Source organism: Acipenser ruthenus, chromosome 2 (genome assembly GCF_902713425.1).
Source record: "Acipenser ruthenus chromosome 2, fAciRut3.2 maternal haplotype, whole genome shotgun sequence".
Lineage (NCBI taxonomy): Eukaryota > Metazoa > Chordata > Actinopteri > Acipenseriformes > Acipenseridae > Acipenser > Acipenser ruthenus.
The window spans coordinates 29,764,617-29,791,330 of NC_081190.1; the positions used below are offsets into that span (position 1 = coordinate 29,764,617).

General features: G+C 37.4%; 1 protein-coding gene across 14 annotated transcripts in view; it reads right to left on the reverse strand.

The window, feature by feature from the left end:
- Nucleotides 1-436: 436 nt before the first annotated feature.
- The window catches only part of LOC117962501 (polypyrimidine tract-binding protein 3-like), an 82,339-nt gene continuing 56,061 nt past the window's right edge, over nt 437-26,714 (reverse strand). For 13 of the 14 annotated variants that reach the window (XM_058993692.1, XM_058993668.1, XM_058993655.1 and 10 more), the window contains 12 exons: nt 21,881-22,027; nt 21,012-21,179; nt 20,082-20,192; nt 17,151-17,325; nt 12,448-12,525; nt 10,509-10,661; nt 9,632-9,771; nt 8,882-8,915; nt 8,446-8,538; nt 6,578-6,794; nt 6,076-6,153; nt 437-5,815 (listed from right to left, as the gene is read on the reverse strand). In XM_058993692.1, coding sequence (XP_058849675.1) covers nt 5,683-5,815; nt 6,076-6,153; nt 6,578-6,794; nt 8,446-8,538; nt 8,882-8,915; nt 9,632-9,771; nt 10,509-10,661; nt 12,448-12,525; nt 17,151-17,325; nt 20,082-20,192; nt 21,012-21,179; nt 21,881-22,027 — 1,527 coding nt within the window. In that variant the 3' untranslated portion in view covers nt 437-5,682. The remainder of the gene's footprint in view (nt 5,816-6,075; nt 6,154-6,577; nt 6,795-8,445; nt 8,539-8,881; nt 8,916-9,631; nt 9,772-10,508; nt 10,662-12,447; nt 12,526-17,150; nt 17,326-20,081; nt 20,193-21,011; nt 21,180-21,880; nt 22,028-26,714) is intronic. The other variant, XM_058993695.1, reaches the window with a different exon arrangement.

Genomic DNA, 26,714 nt, shown 5'->3' on the forward strand with positions numbered 1-26,714 from the left:
CAAAGAATTCAACTCCATTTTAGAAAACAGTAACAACCAATGAAAAATCTATGCACATAATGATGTTCAAAAGGTCACAAGAGGTTATATGTGCTGTAAGGTTTTTGTTTATGTGGTTATCAGAGGGTCTCTCTTGCATTCCGGTTGTGATCAGACTTTCATGACACAACAGAGTAAGCAGCCTTAATGAATGGAGGGAAAAGGGCATGTGAAAGACCGTGGATGATAGAGTACATAGTAAACTAGGTAAAGAAGCTTGCTGTTGAATTATGCCTTTAGAAATAGTCCTGTGTGGTATAATATCAAACAGCTCCAAGTAGTTTCCAAGTTGGGGAGGTTAAAAACAAGGTGTAGGTAGGAACAAACAGCTGGATAGAGGAGACACAGAGATTAACAGACAAGAGAACCCAAGATAAAAAAGACGAGGACACAGGAAAACTGAAGAAAGTACAGATGTAATGACATTTATTCAAGGCATGCTACAATTAAAGTTGATTAGGGAAAAAAAAGCAAAAAAAATAAATAGAACAAAAAGCGTAAGTAGCAGTAGTAATAATATTAATAGGCAATATACAAAAATGTAAAGAAATGGATCTTACAAAATACAGAAACTCCACTCAGCCATGCACTGCACAATTAGAAAATATGTTTCTTTAATAATTCATCTTCTTGTTTTCTTTTAATAACATAATTCCCCTCAATGTCACACACTGCTTTACAAATAAAAGCTGGTACTGTTGCTTTATCAAAATATACAAGACAATTAATGTTTTCTTTTAATTTTTAATATAAAAACCAGTTCATATTTTCCCCCATCTTGTTCCCAAAAACTTATTTTTTTTTTGCCAGGTAAAAAAAAAAAAAAAAAATGTTGTTACAAATATTTACAGCATTTTTTTTTTCTCTTATTAGCAGAACACTCTTACAAACAGAATAAAAGGCAGTTCAAATAACAGACCAAGTAAATAAAGAAATAATTGAGGACGGCATCTTCACTTTTTGTTGTCATTGTAAGTTGTTTAATGCCAGTGGTGTCTGTCTAGATACCCTTTGCCTCTACCATCAAAAGTGGGGAACAGTTCAAGTTCATAACATTGCAGTGCTTGGAACAACATATGAATGGTCAAAAATCAGGTGCCATTTACATGAAAAAGACTGCATCACATAAGCAGTAGATAGCCCCAACACAAAATGATTAATTTACTAAAGATAGACCTGCACTTACCAGTACATTCAGGAGTGCAGCCTAACCAATTCCAATTGAGAAAGGGGGTTGGGGAATACATGTTGTGTAAAAGCAATACCTTATCATAACTGTCATATTGGGCCTTTCCAATCATCATTTACTAATATTGACAGATTAATATTTGAAGCTTTGAACTGCATAATCCTTCATGTAAAAAAAATGGGAGTTCCAATTCAATCTGTGTGCTACAGTACAAAAAGTACTTTGGCTTTCTAGGAGGATGGTAGACGCACAGGTCGTATAAACCACAAATTCCATGAACCAATTCAATTAAATGCAAAATAAGCTACGGCTATTTTTCAAGGGACAGACTGCTTAAAAAAAGGTTAACCTTTAACTTTAAAATCATTAGTACTGTTTCTACTTGAAAACAAGGAGGAAACAAGTTACTAAGACGACTACAGAAAGGCACATAAACTTTGGTCCTGTTATGTTTTTCTTTTTTTCCTTCCTTTTTCAATATAAAACCCTGAAATAAAACATGTTATTCTGATATATTTTGTTAAAAAATAATCACAGCCAAACAGGCCAAGCTTAGTTTAAGACGTGATCTGAAACTTCCTACTGGAAAGACTAAGCAGGAGAAAGAAGTGTCTTGTGTGACAAAAAGTCCTAAAGAAGCTTGCCATAAATAAATGTGTACAACTTGACTATGTTGTTTGAGCAACAGTAGGACATTGTTTGTTTCATGTTAAGTCTGGCAGTTTCTCCTGTTAAGAACAGAACAAGACAAAGGCAAATAGAGTCCATGATTAAAAAATGCGGGAGATTCAATCTTGAGCACCCCAAGAGAGAGTCCTGTCTAACTTGCTTTCCCAGGGTTTTGATAAAACTGTTGTTGGGAGAGATTCTCTGGCTCCAGAAAAACTCCACAGAGGACCTATGTAGAAGAGTTACATTTTTTAGATAAAGACAGCAATCTTAAAATCCAATTACACAAACAAAAGACAATAGGATTTTTTTTTTTTTCACACTACAGGTCAAAACAGACAACAAACACCCTTAAATGAATAACATACGAGATACAGTAAATAACATATTACAAACCCAAGGCACACAGATGGGCCATTTCAGCTTGACAGACTCACTCGAAACAGCAGAAGTCTAGGGACACTGAAATAGGAGTGGATACTGTAGGCTTCTCGAGAAAGTATATAAGATTTTATATACGGGGGGGGGGGGGGGGTTGGGGGTTGAACCATTTTAAGTTAGCAGCATTTAATGTAGCACAAATGCCTTACCAAATCTACTGGGAAATAAATAGATCAATTACTATTAATATTCAGAAAAAAAACAAAAGAGAAAAAAAAAAACTTATGTAACTGGATAAATGGCCAGTTTTTTATTACAGTAGTATCACTGGAATCTGGCAAAACCAATTTCTTTTCTAAACTACACAATCAGTACAACATGCACCAACACGCCACTTTGCATTGCATTCATTTTTTCCAGGCAGGAAAACAGCTAACCATTTCAAATGTATAAATAAAATCAGTAACATTAATAGTTACCTTCCCCCAATTTAATCCAAAAACAAACAAAAAAAAAAACACAAAAGGTGTTTAAAAATCTGTAGAATACAGCTTTTTCTTTTGTTTTAAGTAACTACCACTTTTGTTTTCCTGTTAACTCAAGTTTCCCTTTAGTACTGGCATTTCTGGGATTGTTTGAAATACAATAAAACATACACGTTTGTCCTAACACTATTCTTCTTTTTGGATTTTACTCTTTCAGCACTAAGTAGCCTTTAAAGAAAGACAACCTAGAAGTAAACAGTTGTAAACAGTAAATGCTATATGATGTGCCACCCAGGAAGGAAATGATTGTCATTACAGATGACATTGGGAACCGTCAGATATGATGAATGCCATTTAAAGTGAGGGAGATGCGGAAAGGATACCTACCGAGTCCAACAATGTTGCACTGGAGAACCAACGTCATTTATACCTAATGGAATGAAAGCTGACAAGTGTAATCTTGTCCATTTCTAATATTGAATACCTCAGATTTAATTTGTGTAGAAGTACTTCAATAAACACAACAGCCCTTCATATACTCAAAGCTACTCATGTCTATTCATTGCCTTTTGCTGTTCAAGGTCCTGGAATGGACTTCACTACCAACTGCATTGAAGTGCATATAGGTGTTTTGTAGCAATAAGGCACTTCAGGGGGTATCCGGCCATGAGAAATACAAAAAACAAAGCAAAAAACACAGCTACATTTTGTGCCTTACGATGCCTCCTGGGCGTGAGGTTATCTTGGTTACAACGCCATAATGCTTTTATGAAATGGTCTTAAAATGTATATGCACTTCATTGAAGTTTATAGTGTAATTTACAATTGGACACTGTGGTAATATACACAAAAGCCTACATGAAAACCATCATTTTTGGAATGTGTTATGCTTTGAAACGGCATTGTTTTAAGGTAGGTAATATCCAGTATGTCTTTCACCCTTAATGGCAGCAGAGGGGGATATGAAGCCTACAGAATACACTTACATTTGAATTCTGCTTTGTTTGCTTGTCTGTGTACTCAAAGCACCAACAAAAATAAAAACATTTCCATTTAAGACCATTTAGCATAGAACCCCCCAAAAATACACATCTAAAAAACGACATGACAACAGAAGAAAACAATTCCAGAAAAGAAAAACAAGTCGACAACCCTCTCACCAATCCCACAATATAGTACTTAAGATATTGTTAGGTAAAATCTCTAAACCTATTGGTTGATTATAAGCACATAGTAAGGCACGTAATATGAAATTAAGTAAATACACAGTAAATATGAATTTTTCATGGTTTCTTGAGATTGATTATACAGTGGTACAAAAACCCCATGAGGTTTCAGATTTGTTTTTCTTTTAAAAATAAAAAAGAACAAATTACCAAAAATAAGTAACTTCTTTTTTAAAAATCTGACAATCCTTAAGATATATTAGACCTGATTTTTTTTGTTTTCCTTATGACTGTAAACTTGTTTTATTTTAAGAAAACAGTGTCTAAAAAGAGACAGCTTCCCTGGCCTTGCCAGCTGTTACCAAGCGTTTCTTTTGGGGATCAAATCAGCACAACATTACCTGTGGCTACAGGTCTCCGTTCACAACCATCCTGCCTTTATGTTGCTAAAAAAAGGATCCAGACAAATACCCTTGAAATGTTAAGGCTGGAGTGAGCTTGCCACCAACTTGTTAGCATGGCAGTCTACTCATTCAGCTTACCATTTAACACCCCCACTATTTTCATTTCGACTCGAGGATTTATCCTGATCTGCCAGAGGTGTGGGCGGGCCTGCCTCTGTTCATCCCCCACCCCAGTGTTGGAGAGATTTAAAACAGCCAATATCATTTTTGGTCTAAAGGCCGTAGGGTTGAATGATTGAGGCAATATTCTTGCTGTACTACAAGAACGCAAGGCAGTTATACAAGTGTGATTCTTCCTACCGTCCAAAACATAATAGAACTGAATGCAATATTGAATAATTTAGTGCAACTACCACTATTAAAACTGTTTCTGAAAGCTGAAAAGGGAAGTTACTTCAACAAAAACGTAGTTAAACTGTGTATATGTAAGAAAAGGGCTGTTAAAATAAATGACTGACAAATGACATCACATGCAGGCTGAGCACAAGAACTTGAGCTCTATGCCTTGGACCAGAGAAGGCAGCACATTTAAAGGATGCTCACTACCAGCTATACGTATCAAACTTGTCTTGGATTTAAGTGGTTGTTTTCTGTAAGACTTTTTTTCTAAAAGGCAAACTGAAAATAAACATTTTGTGCTTTAAAATGGGAAAAAATAGCCGTCTTTGCTTAGAATCCCTCTTACAAAACAATACAACATTCAGAGTTAAAATCGTCATTCTAGCATTTGCAATTCACAGATTACCTATTTTAGGTACACATTCATAACTGCAGCCTTATGCTTAGGAATCCGTTGTTTCATTTTAAAAAGAAGCATGTTGTGCAGGTTTGATTTCTACAACCTGGTTAGTCCCGTGTTTTAAAAACCATTCTAGATTGTTTCCGTTGAAACCGATACCTGTAAGTAAAAAGGATGCTGTCTCTTTGCACAGTATTTGAGCTCAGGGGTTTAAAGCTGCTTGCCCACACCCGGAACAGTATTGTGGTGAAGGTCATTTGGGTAGGAGGAATTGTAACGGAACATCGAAGTCTTGCCTGGCGAACAACCCCTGATCACACACTCTTATTGGTGCCTTGATCCGTCACACGTTCGAGGGTTCATTGTCGTCTCAGAGGCAGAGCTGGTTGTTAAATGCATCAGTCTTTGTCTGAAGGCTTTCTTTTACAAACGTTTTATCTATTTTTATTTATTTGTAAATTCGTTCATTCACGTATTTATTTTTTATATATATATATATATTTTTTTTCTAAAAACGGTTCAGTCTTATAAGGAAATCCAAAGTAAGATGTTAGATTGTAGATTTGGAGAAAGAGACTCTGAGGTGGTGGTTCTCTCCCAGGTCGTGATTGTGGAGGTCAATGAGGGCCTGGATGGCTTCTTCCACAGAACCTAGCTGGATTAAGGCCATCTTCCGGTCTTTCCTGTAGACAGGTTAATCATTAGGTTAGATCACTGTTTTTTTACTCAAAACTCCACCTACTGGAAGGTTCCATATAGAGCAATTATACTGTGTCCAAAGTAGCACTGTATTCTTTTAAATACCATTATACTACTCCAACAAATAAGTTCAGAGTTGTATTACTTAAACTGTACATGGTTCAAACCTGTTCATAATTAATTAGATCACTATTTTGAGTATTGTAGAAGGGAATTGTATATGGGAATGGACAATCAAACTTACTGGAAGAATTTAAAAGCTTTCACTGTGCATCCAGTGCTTGCAAAGAGGTTTTTCAGGTCATCATCTGTAATTGAGGGTCTGTTTTTGAAAAATAAAAAAAGAGAATTAAAACACTGTTTTTTATTTGTTAAAAAAGTTTGAAATATCCAATAAATTTCGTTCCACTTCATGATTGTGTCCCACTTGTTGATTCTTCACAAAAAATTACAGTTTCATATCTTTATGTTTGAAGCCTGAAATGTGGCAAAAGGTCGCAAAGTTCAAGGGGGCCGAATACTTTCGCAAGGCACTGTATATACGCATGTACAGCACACACAATTAATTTACTTGTGGTGTCTTTCCTGTGCAACAACAGTGGCCTGCAATTTGAGTGGTGTTGTTTTTACTAGACCTGTATACGGGTCTCCAGTGCTGAAATAGTTCAAACCATCAGCTCCTATGAAGTGTTGCTTGTCCATCATGAATCTTTTGAACTCTGAAGGTGACAGACATTTACACTTACGGAATGTTGGAGAGATGCAGGGTGGCGGAGGGAGGGAAGATGTTCTGGAAGTTCTTCGAGCCTGGCTTCTTAAAGCGGTGGAGTGGGCTGTTGCTAAAGTCCTTGGTCAGTCCCTGGTCCTCCTGCCCCTCACGGGGAAGCTGCACCATCTGGTGCTTGGAGATGGTCACGCGGATGACTTTGCCATGGAGACGTTGTCCATTGAGGTGACTCATTGCTAAAATGACAGTAAAAGAAGACAAAATGTACATGACAATGTGATCAACTTTAAAAAAAAAAAAATAGTAAAAAGATGCGCTGGTACAAAATAAGCAATTTACCATTAAGGTAACTGCTACAAATAAACAAATAAACCAGAAGGTTTGCATTTTGGTAAAATGTGAGAACTATGGAGTGAATGGGAAGTACTGGAATTCTGCAAAGATTCACCATATCAGTTTTACCATGTGTTTTAAGAATATAAACTACAGGCAAATATAAACAGCACTAGAACCTCAAAAGGAGACATATGCTTTTTTTTGGTATTTCCTGTGCCGTCTAAGCTGATCAACCGAGCAGGTCAGGGAAACTCAATGGCCTGTAGCGCTGCAGCACTCCTGTAACACAGAACTTTTTAAAAGCTGTGTAGTTATTTCAAACCCCCATCTGTGCCGTAAGGCAGCCAGACACCTCAACACTCATTGTTCCCCTTGTTGTTGGGGTGAGGGAAATCTACTTGTTTTTAAAGTTTTTTAGTTTCTTAACTTGACTGGCTGGTGCATGTTACTATGGAAACAAGAAAAGGGGGCTGGTTCCATGAAAGGATTAGCTCTGTGAGATCAACAGGGCGGTGTAGATTCTGACAGTTAAGCAGAAAGCCTTTATTAAGGTCTCCACACACCAGACGTGATGCGATTTTTTTAATTGGCGACAAGACACTTTCGCAGCGACATGACCACACACACCAGAAGCGATACAGAGGCGATGCGACAGGTTTGAAAACTGCCAGATCTGTACAACTATTCAAAATTGTTTAAGAACGCAGCAGCACTAGCGCGAGGCTACTGCAAGGCCGTAGCTACACAGGCAGTCGGTGAGCGAAATCTTACTTTGTTTCATCGAGGAGGAGAGCGTCCGGTCTGCAGGATAACGACTACGGAAACCTTCAACTGCCAGTCAGTCTTGTTGCTGTTTGTGTGCTCGGGCAGTCACATCTTACGTTGGTCATTTTAATACACGCATCACTATACTGTGCTCGAATTTAAGACGCAAGCCATTTTTGAGAAGAAAAAATTGGTTTAAAAAGTGCTTTTTAAATTCGAAGCAATACAGTATATTAATCAATTTTAGGGTTTTCTCCAGGTGTGATTTATTGACCCACGTATTAACATTACTGTATACAATAAAAATACAGTGAAATGAGGTTTGTGAAAAACTGAGGCCGTTAATTTGGAATGTTCAATAGTGGACTACTACACTTGCATGGTGTCATTTTACCAAGTTCTTATGAAGTTAGAAAGATTATGTAATCCCCCTCTAATCTCACAGCAATGTATTATACAACAGTCAGAGAGCTAATAAGAAATCTGATGAGAATTTCAACAATGCTTTCATAAAGTAATGTGGCAATCAGCTCACATTAAATATGTAATAGAGCTTTAGGGTTTTATGTGCTTGCTAACTAATACAAGTTAGAGAAGACTGCAGAAGACACCATCATGTATACCATGCATATAACTAGAGTGCTTATTTGAACTGTTTAATCTTTATAATCTGCAACATACATAGCAACAGCAGCCACCCCTCTGATGTGGGAGGGAGATAGGCAGTTACCAGTATTCAGAAATCTGTTTTCTGTATTTTGGGACAGAAAGAAGGGTTTCACCTACCCAGCTGTGCTTGAGTTGGATCTGCCATCTGTATTAAGGAGTTTTCTTTTTTGTTAAACAGGATCTTTACTCTGTGAACATCTCCATAGACGCCTACAGACAGAAATGAAGATAAGTGACAGCATGAGAGTTTTTAAATTACATTTTTAAAAGATAAATAGTTAGCTCAATGCACATGAGGAACCTGACATTACAAAATCATTTCTTTTAAAGGCATTAGAAATGATGTTTTAAATCTTAATTTTCAGCAACAAGGAAACAACAGATGTACTGACGTTTTTTGTACTGCATATTATGTTACAAAAGCCACAAATGATGGCTACTCACTGTGTGAAAACACTTCAACTTGGATCTTGTAAGAAAAACAAGTTGCTGATGTATTTGAAACATTAGAATATCAAGCGATACCCTCATATAAAAAAGTTAGGCAACTTACCAAACAAGATGAAAAGACCCTGGGGCGATATACTCTGCAGGAAAGAATAAGACAAGACTTTCATTCCCTGAATTTTACAAACACATTTGGCAGAATGATTGACACTTAAATCTTGCACCATTTGTTAAAGGCACTATAGATAGTTTTGGGCTGATGCACTTTGCTTAGGTTTACATAGCATTATAACACTTTACAAACACTAATGTAAGAACAAATGATGGGCTGAATGGTTTCTATATACAGACGTTCCTGTTGGTGGGGAGGTTGAGAATTCACACTTTTGGTGGCAGTATCAAATTATTTCATAGTGGTACTTTTAAAGAAACCTACACAATTGGGATAACCTCTGACGTAGGCCTTAAAACTCTCACAAACATGTACATTTTGTTTAATAAAATACTGGGGTAATATTCAAGTAATAATAATAATAATAAAAAAGCAGCTTTTGTCTTTTGTATTTATTTATATTTTTATAACTAATTTAACCTCCATCCCCAATTTAAAATGTCCAATTCCACTCCCTCATCACAGCAATTCCACACAACTTCTCAAGAGAACTGAAGAACTCACTTGCCTCTTAACACTCAGAAGCTTGAGAGTGGATGTCGGCGAGCTATCTGTCCTTGTCCCTATCTGGCCAGTAGAGTCCACTGTAGGGACCAGACTAACACAGAGAGCTTGATGCCCCTCAGACATCAGGCAAGCCTATGTTGAACCAGAATACTAAATGTAGGGAATGAGGTGACTTACATCTGGGTTGAGATTGGAGACTAGCAGGACCGAATGCATTGCTGTATGGGCCAAGCTGTGCATAGCCATGCGGCCAGCAACCGCAGAGGCTGGGATAGTAAGATGGCCCAGAGCTCCAGGGACTGTCTGCATTGAGAGACCTGTAAAAGAAAGAACAAGGCCATCCGAACCTGCAGCCAGCATGGGTACACATCTCTGGGAGGTCTGGGAGGGGGTATAGCTTTTGCTGCAACTGCTGTCTTAATACAATATAATTTCCTTCATGTAATGCCCACAACTATTCCTTAGCTATGTAATGTACATAACAAAATAAACCACAATAAGAAGGGTTGAGTTTTTTGTTTAAGATATAATCAGTTTTGCTGCCCCCCAAAAAAGTATTGCGTTTTGTTTTTTTTGTGTTTTGTTTTTTTATAATTTGAATTTTGAAAACTATTTCACAGGGCACGGACAGCACTGAGCTATACCTGTGTTCATAACCTTAGATAACAAAAATAATCTTATTTAAAACAGTGGCGATAATCAGATCCTCTACCACTTAAATCAACTGAATAGACCCCAGTGTTTTTCAGTGTTGCTGTTGTCTGAAATCATTGATATACTGTTAACATACAAAATGGGAGCAGTGGCAATGGTACTTAAGCCATCAAAAGGTAAGCAAATTATAAAGCAGGTAGGGACTTTGCCAAAGATAAAAGATAATATAAAGGGCACAGTTAAAACACTTGGTTCCAAAACCCGACACTTCTCTTATTTCTGGTTTGCTTATCTGTACAATTTTAATAAAAGGGATTTATTTGATTTTATTTTGGAATATTTACTTTTTTCCTTTTTGAGTCCAAAAACAAAAAGCAGTTCTACTGAACTTGGAGTTTACCTGAAGCACATAATAGATGGCTGCATCCTGGCTTTCTACACTGATGGTGTGGAAGACATCCTCCAGTATAAACGGGTGATGTCGCCAAGTTTGTTCTGTACAACCACACCGATGAGGGGGCCAGCCAGTTATGCCCCGAAACGTCTGGTATGTCTTTGTATAAAAATAGGGAATTATTTATATCGCTGCATGGTTTTCATTTTTATTTAAAAAATGTGAATGTTATGAAATCATATGTGAAACTTGGGCAATAATGTTTTACATATTTATGTTTTTATTTGTTAATAGAAAGCAAATTAAGAACATTCACAGGTTTAGATGATGGTGGCACTGGCTTTATATCATCATGCAGGCAACCTTCGGTCAGCAGAAGATCATTTGACATTGGGTTTGGAATTAATTATGTACATGGAATAGTTCATAGCTTTGGCGCACAGACGGAATATCTTAAGAAAAACCAAACACTTCATTGTCCCCTCATACACTGAAACCATGAATTATCCAGTCACCACCAAAGAAGCTGAATACTTGGGCCTCTCGTTGCTTTCTGGAGTTTACTGGTAGGCAAGAGCAGGTGACTGACCACAAACTCAGGTTTTTACTGTACGATTACTGCAAAACAATGAGCTGTGTGTTAAAATATCCTTCACTATTAATTATAAAAAAGAAGAAATAATAATAATAATAAAAAAAACACAACAACTCCGGGGCCTCTTATTCAATGGTGTTATTTTAATGCTGCTCTTCTTCAGCAGAAACACTTCTCTTAATTAGAATTGTATCCCTGGTGACACCACCTTGCTGAAAACAGGAAGCTTGCATATCATGCTTTACAAAGTTACCTAATACAGTTACACATAAGTGACATAACATTTTACATCAAATGAAGGACTTGGTATTAACTGGTTTATTTGTGTAGAACTGGTTTATTTCATTTCAATAAAAGAGAAGAATGTGTAACGCCGAGATGAAATTATCTTAGCCTCATTATTTTTTTTAATTGAAATTTAGACCTTTAATTTAGGGAATTGCAATTACAAACAGCAAATTACACTTCCAATCAAAGAGGCAGTGAGAGAGTAATTTAAACTTTACTCATTCAATATACTTCAAGTGGTAACCATGGAGATTGATCTGGGAGGGTTATCTCAGTATCTAGGTCAATGAACATTTACTTCAAAATGTTTTTATATTACTCCAGGTTACATTACTGACCGTAATTGCAGTGGCAGTGTAAGCAAGCCATGCATAATATTATCTACACATAGGCAGATATTTTATATTTATATTGAAGGTGTCAACTTTGCATCCACTCGCATAAGGACATTGTGGTGGTCTGCATTTGGCCCTTGGGCCACCTATTGCAGTACGAGGACGATACAATTCCCAGTAATTATTAAAATATTACAATTTCAACAGAATGTTCACATATAGCATAACCTAAGCATGATCTACAGTAAGAAAATATCAAGAACATTCAAGACCATATTGCCTTCAATGCCAAAACTATCAGTGTCATATTTAAAACATTTTAGTTGTAAAATACATATGCAAATAGTATACATATAAAGTATACTGTGCAGCTGGTATCTTTGTAACTAATTTGCATATTTCTTTAAAGGTGTAATATAACAGTTAAAGAAACCAATCCCCACTTTATTGAAACATAAGAAAACTATTTGAAGCTCTTATGCGGTTTTATTAATAAAAACACCACTCAGCTGGTTTGATATTTTAACACATTAAACTTCTGTATATACAAGTAACTTTTACTTGCATTAAGATGGCTTTAATTGACAACTAAGTTTCTATTAGTGTTACTGTAATAGCACTTTGCAAACTCCTGCAAAGAACTACCCTATCTGTAGACTTAACATCCAACTAACCTTCTGTTGACAGCCTCTTTGGAAATAAGCATGCACAGTTAAGAGAAACTTACCTGCAGCCTGTGGGAAACCCATGGCTGGGGCGAATCCAGCCGCCCCTGCATAGGGTGAAGAGATAATTCCTGGTGCACCTGTCAGACAAACAAAGAACTACAATTATTGATTACATGACAAGTGGAATCTCTCTGCCTTCACTTTTATTGAGATTCTAAATTCTGTTATCTTGTGATAACATGGTACAGTTTGGGTAACCACTTGCCATAAACTGTCCATAGCGACAGCTGCCTGTTGCTGCGCCGAATGGCTGATTTGGTTTAAGTAAAGACTTGAAGCGGAAGGAAAATTTTTAAAATTAAAAGGCTTAAATAAGAAAATACTAAAAACTATTGCCACATACTTGCTATAACTAAAGTACAGGCCATGTATATATACAGTATTGTACAATATTCTCCCTCGTTCGTGTAACATCTTGACTTCAACTAGGATTGTATCCACTCGTCAGACTAACTATCTCCTAGTACACTAAATGCGCCGTGTAGTTATCACTTAAGTTATCGCTTAAGTACACAAGCTCCTAGCCTTCATTACCCTTAATTAGCTTCTGTATCTTTTTTCACACCCTACTAAAACTCCAAGGGAAAATATGAAAACATTGAGATCATATACAGTACTGTGCAAAAGTTTTAGGCAGGTGTGAAAAAAATACTGTAAAGTAAGAATGCTTTTAAAAATAGACATGTTAATAGTTTATATTTATCAATTAACAAAATGCAAAGTGAGTGAACAGAAGAAAAATCTACATCAAATCAATATTTGGTGTGACCACCCTTTGCCATCAAAACAGCATCAATTCTTCTAGGTACACTTGCACACAGTTTTTGAAGGAACTCGGCAGGTAGGTTGGCCCAAACATCTTGGAGAACTAACCACAGTTCTTCTGTGGATTTAGGCAGCCTCAGTTGCTTCTCTCTCTTCATGTAATCCCAGACAGACTCGATGATGTTGAGATCAGGGCTCTGTGGGGGCCATACCATCACTTCCAGGACTCCTTGTTCTTTACGCTGAAGATAGTTCTTAATGACTTTCGCTGTATGTTTGGGGTCGTTGTCATGCTGCAGAATAAATTTGGGGCCAATCAAATGCCTCCCTGATGGTATTGCATGATAGATAAGTATCTGCCTGTACTTCTCAGCATTGAGGAGACCATTAATTCTGACCAAATCCCCAACTCCATTTGCAGAAATGCAGCCCCAAACTTGCAAGGAACCTCCACCATGCTTCACTGTTGCCTGCAGACACTCATTCGTGTACCGCTCTCCAGCCCTTCGGCGAACAAACTGCCTTCTGCTACAGCCAAATATTTCAAATTTTGACTCATCAGTCCAGAGCACCTGCTGCCATTTTTCTGCACCCCAGTTCCTGTGTTTTCGTGCATAGTTGAGTCGCTTGGCCTTGTTTCCACGTCAGAGGTATGGCTTTTTGGCTGCAAGTCTTCCATGAAGGCCACTTCTGACCAGACTTCTCCGGACAGCAGATGGGTATACCAGGGTCCCACTGTTTTCTGCCAATTCTGAGCTGATGGCACTGCTGGACATTTTCCGATTGCGAAGGGAAGTAAGCATGATGTGTCTTTCATCTGCTGCAGTAAGTTTCCTTGGCCGACCACTGCGTCTACGGTCCTCAACGTTGCCCATTTCTTTGTGCTTCTTCAAAAGAGCTTGGACAGCACATCTGGAAACCCCTGTCTGCCTTGAAATTTCTGCCTGGGAGAGACCTTGCTGATGCAGTATAACTACCTTGTGTCTTGTTGCTGTGCTCAGTCTTGCCATGGTGTATGACTTTTGACAGTAAACTGTCTTCAGCAACCTCACCTTGTTAGCTGAGTTTGGCTGTTCCTCACCCAGTTTTATTCCTCCTACACAGCTGTTTCTGTTTCAGTTAATGATTGTGTTTCAACCTACATATTGAATTGATGATCATTAGCACATGTTTGGTATAATTGTTTAATCATACACCTGACTATATGCCTACAAAATCCCTGACTTTGTGCAAGTGTACCTAGAAGAATTGATGCTGTTTTGAAGGCAAAGGGTGGTCACACCAAATATGGATTTGATTTAGATTTTTCTTCTGTTCACTCACTTTGCATTTAGTTAATTGATAAATATAATCTATTAACATGTCTATTTTTGAAAGCATTCTTACTTTACAGCATTTTTTCACACCTGCCTAAAACTTTTGCACAGTACTGTACATTTTCTGACAGCATAGGGTTAGAAACTAACAAAATTGTGGTACTATTACGAATGTTTGTTCACCACTGCTACACCAGTTAGAAAACTGACTTTTCCTACATTTTTTAAACGCAAGCCTGTGAACGTGAGGACTACTGAGGCACAGACATCAACCAGCCCTCATCAGTTTTAATTCACCTCGGGCGAAAGGGCGAGTTAGTTTCTAACCCTGTATATAGGCATGCTTAGGGCCAACAGTATTCCCTTATGATCAGGATGATCCATTAATTCAATATGTTCAAACTAGTTCACACTTCCCTTTCCAAATGTCTTCAAAACTTCAGTACAGCCCTGCTTTTAAAATCCAGCATATCAATCATAATGAGAAACATGGGGGTACTGCCCTGGTTAAAAAACCTGTACTGTGTATAAAGCCTGGGTAATCCTCCTACTGACATTTATTTCTAAACAGAACTGAACGACATGTCAATTACCGTTACCCTCTTAGCAGGTACTGCATAATTGAACACGCTTTAATCACAACTGCACTTTGTACTGTACGTTAGAACTCTGGGCTGGGTCTACAGCAGATGGTAACCTACACTTTCTCAAACCGCTTTGTAATTAGGCTACCACATAGGCTGTCTTCAGCTCTATCACACATTTACAGTAAATGGTGCATTTTACAGTAAGAGAATACGGGTTCTTTAAAATAGCGTCAGCAGATACAAGTGCCTCGGCTTCTCACGTTAAGGCCTCCAGGTATTTGATGTAGAAAACTCTTCTTGCCAATATTGTCCTTCACGCTGCTTCCTAATCCTCTACATAGAAATATATTCCCACCAATCTACTTTATGTGATCTGCACAACAGCTCCTGCATCTTCAAGGTACAGCAGTAGGTGCATGACATACTCTATGAGAATATACAGTAGTGTGCACATTTATCATAACACCCCATTGCTTCTGTTTTGATTTGTTGTGCATATGAAATCAGACCATTGAAAATCTTGGAAGATTGGCCAATCCGTGATTGTCTCATTTAATTGATGACTTTATATTGTTGGTCTTCAGAGTGGATACAAATGTTTGTTTATATATATATATTATATATATATATATATATATTATGTGTATGTATATATAAATGAAGCAATAAGCTCAATAATTAAGCTAAAATAATAATAATAATAATAATAATAATAATAATAATAATAATAATAATAATGAGGCTAAAAGTTAGTTGTGCTTAACATGCATTTATACAAACATTAATAACAGGCTATACAAGAGGCTTACATTTGCAGCGTCTTTTGCGTTCTTTCTTGTCTGCGTGTGTGTGTGTGTGTGTGTGTGTGTGTGTGTGGTTTGGTGCGGCTTTGCTGAGGAATAACATCAAATTCCACCAGTTAAACGGGATCTTGAATGTTGAAATCTCGTGACACACAATCACGATTCCGGCTCTGGTTTACAAGGGTTTTTACAGCTATTTTTATTGTGAGAAAGCGATTGACCCTGCCCTTAAAGTCGCGCTGACCAAAGAACATTCTTTTGCCGTTTCACGATGTATTCGCGTGACAACGTCACACAGTCATGATTGTAGAGTGGATTTTCATGGGCATGTAAACCCAGCCAATGATAACTGAAAATTAAAATATAAAAAGAAAAAAAAAAAACTATTGCTTTTTTCTACAACTTTGTCTGTTATGAACTGGCATGCCTATTTTTGTACAAGCCCACTCATAACTGACAAACAATGTAGATCAGCAAAATGCAAGACACCCCCTCAAGTAATTTATATATGTGGACATGACAAGGCGGAGGTGGCTGAAGGCTTTGCTCCATTTAGCAGCCCATTCACTGCTCCTTCCCGGACTGATTATCCCCCCTTGTGTGTCTTATCTGTTTCCGCAGCACTTCTTTTACTAGGGAACACAACTGATTTACGAGACTGAGACAACAAGTGGTTCATCCACAAATGGAGGCTAATAATAAATGAGTCATGCCTTTAGGGGCACCAGTTCTGTCCTCATTCATTACTTGAGTGATTATGATGAAGGCTTTTCTTTTAAATGGCACACATGTTGGGAACTGATATCATTCAAAACTCAAAACAATAGCCCTGTGGGCTAGAATTGTCAACATGAAAATATATCATTACTATCCCCTCCCATTAAAACATGGAGTGAAAAAATATCACTTACACAAAATTTAGCCTGCCAGATAGGCTTTTGTGACAGCTTTTATAACCATTCTGAATATTCAATAGTAAACAAACAGGTAGGGTACTTGACCAGAAAGGTACTGAAAGTTTAGGTCCTTTGCATTTGCAAACCAGCTTTTCTTTAAATAAAGGTGGTTGTGATGGCTGCATCAGGTGCTCTGTGTAATTTGCGCTGGAATCCAGATGTAATTCCTGAATGACGCAGCTATTGAACACTAATTAAATGAAGCTGCCCAAAAAACATTTGTTTAGCTGTGAAATCCAGCTAAACAAAACACCAAAGCAGGGATGTTTCCTTACCAAAAGCAGCGGCCATGGCGGGGTCCATGATGGGCTGACCGTCGCCGGATGGAAGATCAAGCCGAGTAAAGTCTCTGCTTTTGTCGTTGTTGTATTTTACATTCAGGCTAGTCAGCTTGGAGAATTCGACCCGCAGAGTACAGCAGGCATTGTAAATATTCTGGCCATCCAAAGCCTAGAGAGCAAGAGAGAACGAGGAACAGATCATGATTCTGTTTTAACCTTGAAGCAAAACAAAGCCTGCCTTTCTCACTGTTCCTAGTTTTTATAATCTCATTTAGATTTTTTTTTTTGACAAAATAATCAGCCATACTGATTTTATGTCACAAAAATAAATAAATAAATAAATAAATAAATAAATAAATAAATAAATAAATAGTAGCTATAAGTAACATTATATTTTATAACAGAAAAAAAAGGTTTAGTAGGGAGGCTTCAAAACAATAACAAAATGTAAATGGTTATTTATTGAAAACAGTGAACTGGGTGGAAGCTCTGAGCCCGTGATGCGGGTGCACGTCTTCTCCCTTGTTCAGCTCAATCTCAGAGATCCTAAATGGGATAACTACCATTACAACCGATTACGACAAATAAAAGCCCAAAAAAAAAACATTTATTGCAGACATCAAGTTTAAAATAAAAGTAAAATGTGAAATAGATTTGCCTATTCATTTTTTTTATTTAAAATTTTATTTTACAAAAATATTTCTGCAAGAAACACAACTTTCCAGTGCTGATAAAATAGTTCTGTGTCCTGGTGCTCAACTAGACTCCAAACCCATTTGTGCTGTTTGGTTCCACAGCAACCCCTGGCGGGAGGAAAGAGTTAAAGCAGCTGCAGGCTCTTGTTGAAATGAGTAAACCATTCCATGTTCGTCACATCCACACAAAAGAGGTATCCATTACCTGGCTTTGCCTAGGAACACAAGGACCCCATCTAGAAGGATATCTAGTTCAGCTCCAGGCCACACAGATAGCACAGACAATGGAACATCTGATACAAATAAGGACTCTGCAAGCTACAGCCCCTTGCACCTATTGAAACTCATATTATAACAAATCACTTTTCACACAATGTCATTGGGTTTGGTTTGCTGCTGTTGTACAATTCTCAAATGTCTTAAACATCAGAAGAAATAGATCAACATTATCTCTCGTTTAATATTCCAAAAATAACATTTACAGTAAAATGAAGGATTTTATGAATAGTTATTTTTTCTCCCTCTTTCCTCCTCCTGGTGCTTCCTGTAGAAGAACATTCTATGACAAAAAGTATAAGCACAATGCTGCAATACCTTATTTCCTATTAATTAAGCCATTGATTTCAAACATAAGGTGTGCAAGCAACAAACATATCCCTGTGAAAAAAAAACAACTACATTGCACGTGCCTGTACCTTGTTAGCAGTAGATTACAATATATCAACAATATATAGAATAACTGACAAAACGCCAATACAAAGTTTAAAATCACATTGGGTGAGAGGTTGTAAAGATATAGCCAAACTAATGCCCACTTGTCCACTGCCTTTTAAAAATCACCCTGCAATAGGCCTGCACTACAGCAAGCATTGCAGCCTATTCAGTTACATAGTGAAGCATCGGCAACCTGTCTGTGTTACAACCTTTTGGGAAGATAATCCTGCTCCCACCAGTCACATATGATGCACACGGCCATCATTCATTCCTTATTTAAATCCAGTAGAAGGATCTTCTTTTTCTCTCAGGAAATTTAATTATGGAGGGTGCCGACACAACTTGGCAGGAACACAAAGGATAACACCCACAGCTGAAAGGAACAATTACTTTTTTTTTTTTTTTTTTTTTTTTTTTTTTTTAACGTTTTTCTTTTTTATGTGTAAATAATGATCATTAGGTTCCCACTGTCCTGACAGATTGATCAAAGGCACCTCTAATTTATTCTGTGTGCTAGGGGCTTCGTGTGTGTGTGTGTGTGTGTGTGTGTGTGTGGACCAACGCCTCTGATAAAGCACTGCCTGTTCAGAACGAGGATTTGTACAGACAACGTTAAGAACCCTGTTCTGAAAGAGAGCGTGGGGGGCCTCTATTTTGCTCACATATCCTTTGAAATGAAATAGAGAAAGCAGGGTGCTGTATGTATGTGCTGATTTCATGTAAAGGACTGCTCTGTCTGGGACTCCCTCTACAGTATGCCTCATGATGTATTCTCCTGGAATAGGAATTACTATCCATACCACATTTTAGAGAAAAACAAGATGAACCTGCTAGTCAAAGATTAGTTGTGGAGTTTGTTTGTTTTTATAGTATTGTCATACAAACTTTGCCTTGTTGATACTTATTTTAAAATAAATGGATACATTTAAAAAACAGTAATATCTTTTGTGTGAATATCTGAAATACATTTTTAAAATAGCAGATTCAGAAATAGATTGAATTACTCAAAGATGCTCTATCAGTTTAAAAGAATAAGCGGGGGCTCCAAAAAAAGATAGCGTTACATGTCCCCACTTGTTGCTACAACTCTTTAAATAACGTACCTGTCATTTTTCTTTTAATTAATATCCTGACAAATTTGTACACTTACAACTTTAAAGTCTGTTTCAAAGCTCTTTTCAAAATGGCCGCTCTAGTGCACTGATAGTGTAAGGATTATTACCCACAATGTCAAAACAGGTAACACAGCGATAATGATCCATGATGTGGTACAGAACAGAAAAGCCAGAGCACTACTTATGTTTGTTTTCTTTTTTTTTTTTATCTCTCTCCTTGCAGTAATTTAGAGGACAGACATCAAACCCCAGTGCACGAGAGCGGACATTTTAAAAAGAGCTTTGAAACAGACTTTAAAGTTAGACGTGTAGCGTTATATTACTCTACTTACTCTTTAACACAATAAAGCTAAATAGTGTATGTGCTTTAAAAGGAAGAAGATAAATCAAGCTGTACTGACCAGTCTGGCGTGATGTGCATTCATAGGATCAGCATACTGTAGCAAGGCCTGGAACTGGTTATTCTTTGTGAAGGTTATGATCTTGAGAACTGTCCCAAACTTAGAGAAGATCTATTGGACGGAACATGAGAATTGACCAAGAAACTATTATTATTATTATTATTATTTATTTCTTAGCAGACGTCCTTATCCAGGGTGACTTACAATTGTTACAAGATATCACATTATTTTTTACATACAATTACGTTATTTTTTACACATTATTTTTACATACAATTACCCATTTTATACAGTTGGGTTTTTACTGGAGTAATCTAGGTAAAAGTACCTTGCTCAAGGGTACAGCAGCAGTGTCCCACACCTGGGATTGAACCCACGACCCTCCGGTCAAGAGTCCAGAGTCCCTAACCACTACTCCACACTGCTGCCCCTTAGAGACTTGTGCTGTGTCTTTTATTGAATTCATATTATATTTGGTTTTACAGCTGGTTAGCCCCTATACAGAGGTAAACCACATTGTTTCAATAGGACACAAATTACATAAAAGATAAAAGCAGTGAATTAAAAAATTGTCTTGTTTCTCAAATGTAGAAAACTAATCTGGGCCACAGCATTTTCTACTTTTGTCTTTCTTGGGGCAAACGTGGTCCGTTAGTACTTTGAAATCAGACGCTAATAAGTTATCACAATTCTAGTTGACGGTTACATAAAATGGCTTGCATACTGTACTTCTTCTGAACTGAGAAGTACAAGATGAAAATCATGTACCATAAAAAGACTAGTAGAGTCATTGCACAGGCCAACAAAAGGGCAGGCTGGCACATTAGTATGTATATCTCAATGCAGCCCTCTGGCTCTCCGCTGTGATACTGTATGTGTATCTCTGGGGGTGCAATGGTATTTTAATGGAAAAAAAGGGGACATGCTTACCTGGTGCAGAACTTCAAGAGAGACTGGGTAGAAGAGGTTCTCAACAATGATGCGTAGGACAGGGCTCTGCCCCGGCATTAAGGGGCCCTCGCTGGCAGATGCAGAGCCTGCCAGAGTCATGTTTCCTGAATGCATAGCATTCACTGCCTGCAGGGCAACCTGGGCTCTCTGGAATCAAAGACATCTTTTATACACTTAAAGGAGGGTTTCAGAGCACAGATGTGCTGTGAAGAAGTATGCTGAAGACCTTATCCTTATCTAAGTAAAACAAGGATTGGAAACAAGTGTCCAGTACAAGTTTGATCCATTCCCTGCTTTACTGTGAGATGTACTGCACTGACAAAAAGTTCAAAGAATGGATAAAACTGCTATGAAATAAGAGTCTTCTTTCCCTCCTTGGTAACACAATGTTTTCATCATGTCTGAATACAAGACTGGTTGCTTTTTTATATTTTGTTTGTCTATTGTTTTTATAGTTATGAATGAACAAGATTTATGTTTACTGTGCAACTTTGTGTTTTTGCTTATGTGTGTCGAGTTGTCTGGCAAAGGTGCACTAAGTTGCGTGAATGTTATTAGTTGCTGTCAAGCAGAAGGGGGTACAATATTCACTGGAGTTTTATCCAGCCCCCAAAAGCTATCTGTGGGAAATGTGATTTGTATATCTTGTAGTAAGCAATGTAATTACAGAATGCAAGAAAGAAAAATTACAACTAAGAATTACACTAACAGCATCAACAAATACAGTATAGCAATCTATTGCTAATCAGAATATGAGGAATGATGGGTTAGATCAATCAGTGTAGCTAATCTTATTCACCCAGTTAAAACACTGATGGTTTATTATGTTAGCTGAAAAAAATACTTACAGCCTGGTTGGGCAGGTTGTCTGTCTTAAGTTCTCTGTGGTTGGAATACTGAATGAAGACAGGCTGGTTGCGAAGGTGTGGAGTGGCAGTGGTGTAGTAGTTTACCATTGTGATAGCTGCGTCTTCAGAAGCCATTTCTACGAAAGCCTGGGGAGAGAAGCATTTTCTTACATTTTACAAGAGAAGACATGCAAGTTGTACATACGTGTACATCTATCACCACCATCTTTAACTAGGGGTCACACCACATTATGTGCTTCTGATTATGGTCCCTAATTAAGAGATACAATTACTGTCCCCCATTCCTGGTTTTACTATGAATTTAACAAGACACACATGCACTTGTTACCGATACAGTACACTGTGGCTAATCAAACTGGTATTAAAAACTGGAGTGGGTGAAACTGCTAAGCAATCAGTTGTATCTCCATCCCTGAAAATAGCCATCAGCTTCATAACAGAAGTGCTTTACTGTACTTCATCTTTTAAAAAGGGACCTACATGTATAATTTGTTACAGCTATGAAGGGGACATTAGGAGCTTGCTGTTATTTTGTAGTGCACAGTTTGAACATAAGCACAAAGACCATCTAAAGCTGTTACAGTTGAAAGGGTACTTCACAGAGCAAAAGCCGGCGGAGCTCTTTGCATATCGTTAGCCTTATCAGGGTTTATTCATGGGACCGTGTGGCATTTCACTTCAAAAAGATATGCAGAAAACACCAAAATACTTCTTCTGCATTTCATTATATATAAAAAGTCAGTCAAACACAGACTATAAAAGGGTGTTTATGCTATATGAACAACTAAATAAGGTTTGGTTAGCCTTGGGTCTGAATTCTAGCTTATCAGCCAATTCACTGTGGGAGGGAAGTCACTTGACTCTCTGCTTCAGGCCTATCCACGTTGCACAGTAAAAAAGACATCCAGGACCAGATGGGGTAGTCATTGGACATGCTTACACAGCTACTGTACACCACTGTGCAGCACACTAAACAGGCTAAAATAAACCAAGATACAGTTAGGCAGATAAAGTGGTACTGATATTTATACAGAGACACTTTTTTGACTACCTTTTTATTTCTTTAGATGGATTGTAGTCTGTTGCTATTCTTTTGTTTTTGTCACCCTGTCAAACACTTTCTATGAACGAGTTTATGTAGAACTTTTAAATGTAGGTTGAGGGACTTTAGAGCTCTAGAGTGGTGGTGCTGCATCTCCGATACCCCTGACAGATCTTAAACATTAATTAAGCAATAAATCATCCTTTGACGGAGCAAGGATTGTTGCAGGATTATTATTTTTCTCCTTCACAAAACTGTTATTTCTTCAAAAGTCAAAAAGGCCGGACCAGGGAACCATGACCGGCGAGGGATTGTTGTTCTTCTTTCTTCTTCATAAGATTACTCCCTTGCACATCCCTCCAAGTCATTAAAGGAAGGCAACTATACCATTTATTGAATTCATGGGGCATAGCTGAGGGCAGTGGTGGCCAATACACCAAATCATCTCAATGGGCTCTGCGATCCACCAGCAATAAAGTGAACAAGAGTACAATAAAGTAAAACCCTTTTGATCAATTGGGATTATCTGGTTTTAAGCCAGTGGTGACCAATACGTTTAGATAGCAACGATATCAGCAAACATATCAGCTAAGAAAGGATGAAAAATACTGAAGAGGTTTTTTGTTTTGTTTTGTTTTTATCCGGGGAAAAGAAAGTTCTGAAAGCTGCTATGTATTTTGTGACATTTTTGTCCATTGATCCATTGACACCACCAAACACAAACTCACAACTGTACAGTGCGAAATGCGGTGAGGAAGATTGTTGCTCGGGGTTACTGAGGTATGGAAGCCAGGAGTATAGTTATTAGTGCCATCTACTGTTTGGAATTAATGTCATTTTTCTTAGTATGTATATTCATTTCAGGAATTACATATTTTAAATACACAATCAACCCTGTTAAAACTATGCTATGCTTATGTGTTGATGTTTGTTCAGATTTGCCCCAAGATCCACCAAAAATCTGTCGAGATCCACTAGTGGCCACCACTGGCTTGGGTTACAATGTTGTTTAAATGCTTGTGATTATATTTTGTCTTGGTTATGTAAGACATGGTAAAGGTGTTTCTGAAGTATTGCTCATGTCTACTAGTTTTTTTTTTTTTTTTTTTTTAATATGTAACTTCTGAATACATTTTTTGTTTATATTTGCAAGTAGTCTGTTAATCAGGCACCATCGAGCATTTAGAGGAACCCAAGGCTTAAAATTGAGCCATTGTTAAATTGAGCCAATAGTACAATGTTTCACATGTCTGAATTAAATATACAGGTTCACAATTGTTTCAGAACTTTTGATCCCGCTTAAATAGGAACTGTATTTTTACTTTAAATACATGTATCTGTGGTGGATCAATTAAACCCTAGACTTAAAACTTAAAATGTATCTTGCAGGTCAAACACACCAATACATTTCTGTATAGATTTCATTAATAGAAATAAAGTTGTTTTTATGCGGTTAAAAAATATTAAAACAACCACTCAAAAATCGTGCTGGTTGGAATAAAACTGGAAGTTACGTAAGAGAAGGTAAACACACATGGCGCTGAAAAAATTGATGAAGTCGAAGACCCAATTCATTTTAGGGAACAGCGGCCACAACCCTACATTTCTGAACCGGCAGCGAGGCAGTGGGATCCCACTGAACAACAGAGGCAGCGACTAAATGGGGATCAACAAGAAATAGAGATGTGGACCCTCCAAAATGTGTGATGGGTCGGCAACACTGCATGGTGAGTGTAATTTCCAAAAATGTGTTTGATTACCAATAATATATGCGTCAGTATCTATACTCTGTAATTAGTTTATCGATTGTCTGTTATGGCCTATAATACTCATTTTTATCATATTTTGTCTGTGATCACAGGCCACAGACTGTCACAGAATAGCAGACCACTGACAGTGACACTGTGAAATCTTTTAAAAGAAGATAAATTACAAACATTACAATAATGTACAGTAGACATAAGAATTGATAAGATGGCATTCTATAAAGCAGATAAGACAACTTCAGCAATGAATATGGAAAAATAAATGTTTCTGATGTAGTAAAGTTCAGATAGTTAGAAATCCAGGTTTATATTCCAATATGGTAATGCAATAACAACTGTGTACATGTTTTGTATCCTGATGATGCACACACAATAATTAAAGTCTAATTTTAAAAGTGAGTATCGATATTATGACTGTAGGTTTCTGTCAAAAACAGTAACGTAAAACAAATACTGTAACTTACTTGCTTGTTATGTAAGCAAGGAAATTAAGAAACAGACAACCCCCAGTCCACAAAACAATTTCAGTAGCAGTTGTTTTGTCCCTTCCTGTGTTGTTTTATGTGACACAAATTTTTCAGCAGCACGATAATTGCTGGATGAATCAGCTTTTTTAATAACCATGATCTTAAATTCATCATAACTTCTTCATAATCACTTTCATACTTGACCCCTTTTCAATCCACTCTTTTCTACATGATCACTGCAGCTAGTTTTATCCATTTTCATTACTGTATACTGTATTCAATATGCACTTTTGCAACAACCTTGACTTGAAAGCAAGTTATATTTTTCTAATCTTATTTTAATTAGAATAAAAAAACAACAACCTTGCCTTATACTTGGGCCAATACGGGTATATATATTTCTTATGACTTGTACAAACCGCACCCAGGAGTGAAATACGGCACTCTTTTATCCTCGAAAGGCATGCAACTGATGCCCTGACAGATTGGAGTTCGTGGAACCCCCACACACGCACGTATTCACCATATTATTATTAGTATTATTATTTTGTTTCTCACAAACCTGTAGGCCAGACCTACAGGCCAAGAATGGTTTTCCTTTCGAAACGTTGCGCGTGACGTGGTACAAAAAGGTTGCGTTTCTGGTAGGCGTGGTCCGTGATCCACATAAAATCACATTTTAGTGGCCTATAAAATGTTTTTAAAAAAATAAATAAATAAATAATGCTAATATGCTTAATAAACACTTCTGCATCCATTTAGTGATATTAAAAAAAAAATGGAAGATACACTTTAATTAACAAATATGCCTCACACCGTGAAGGCACCAGCAGTAATGGGAAGTCGGGTGGCAACTTAACCAGCACTCTACTTGCAACATGCACGGAAGGAGATCTGTTTCGATTGCTGTCAAGGGGTTACAGCATTTAAGGAAGATGTGCATGATTTTCATGATTCTGTTCTTAGGAACCTGATGGATATCTTACTTGAGTAATCAACTAAGAGAGAATAAAATGAAAGCAGAGATACAGCAACGACTACTCTCTCATCTGCCCTGCTCTGATCTACAAAGCATGGCCCACTTGATAAATGTGTTCATTTAATTAGATAGAAATTCTAAACTGCCAAAGTCAACAGCTTATGATCTGACATTTAAGGCAGCAAGAAAGAGGAAACATGAAACCTTAACAAACCAAGGGTCGCTTAGTATCAAGGTAATAAATAATTGAGAAAGGCAATTAGAAAAATGAACATCTGTGTAGATAAACCAGCCATTGAATAAAAACCTCGTCAAGCATGTTGGTTTTTATTTTACTTGTTCAGTGCAATTGGTGCTGCTTCAATTGTTTTCACTTTTTCCCAATGTTTTGGATTTATGATAAAGGAAATTAAAATCCTTCATTTGTCCCCATAGAGGGTCATGCACAGGAAACAGCAATACAAAACTCTCCAAACAATGCCCTGCCCAATGCACTTTAACCCTGCCCTGGACAAAAAGCCACACTCCAGTCTTGTAGCAGAATTAAATGGATAAAACC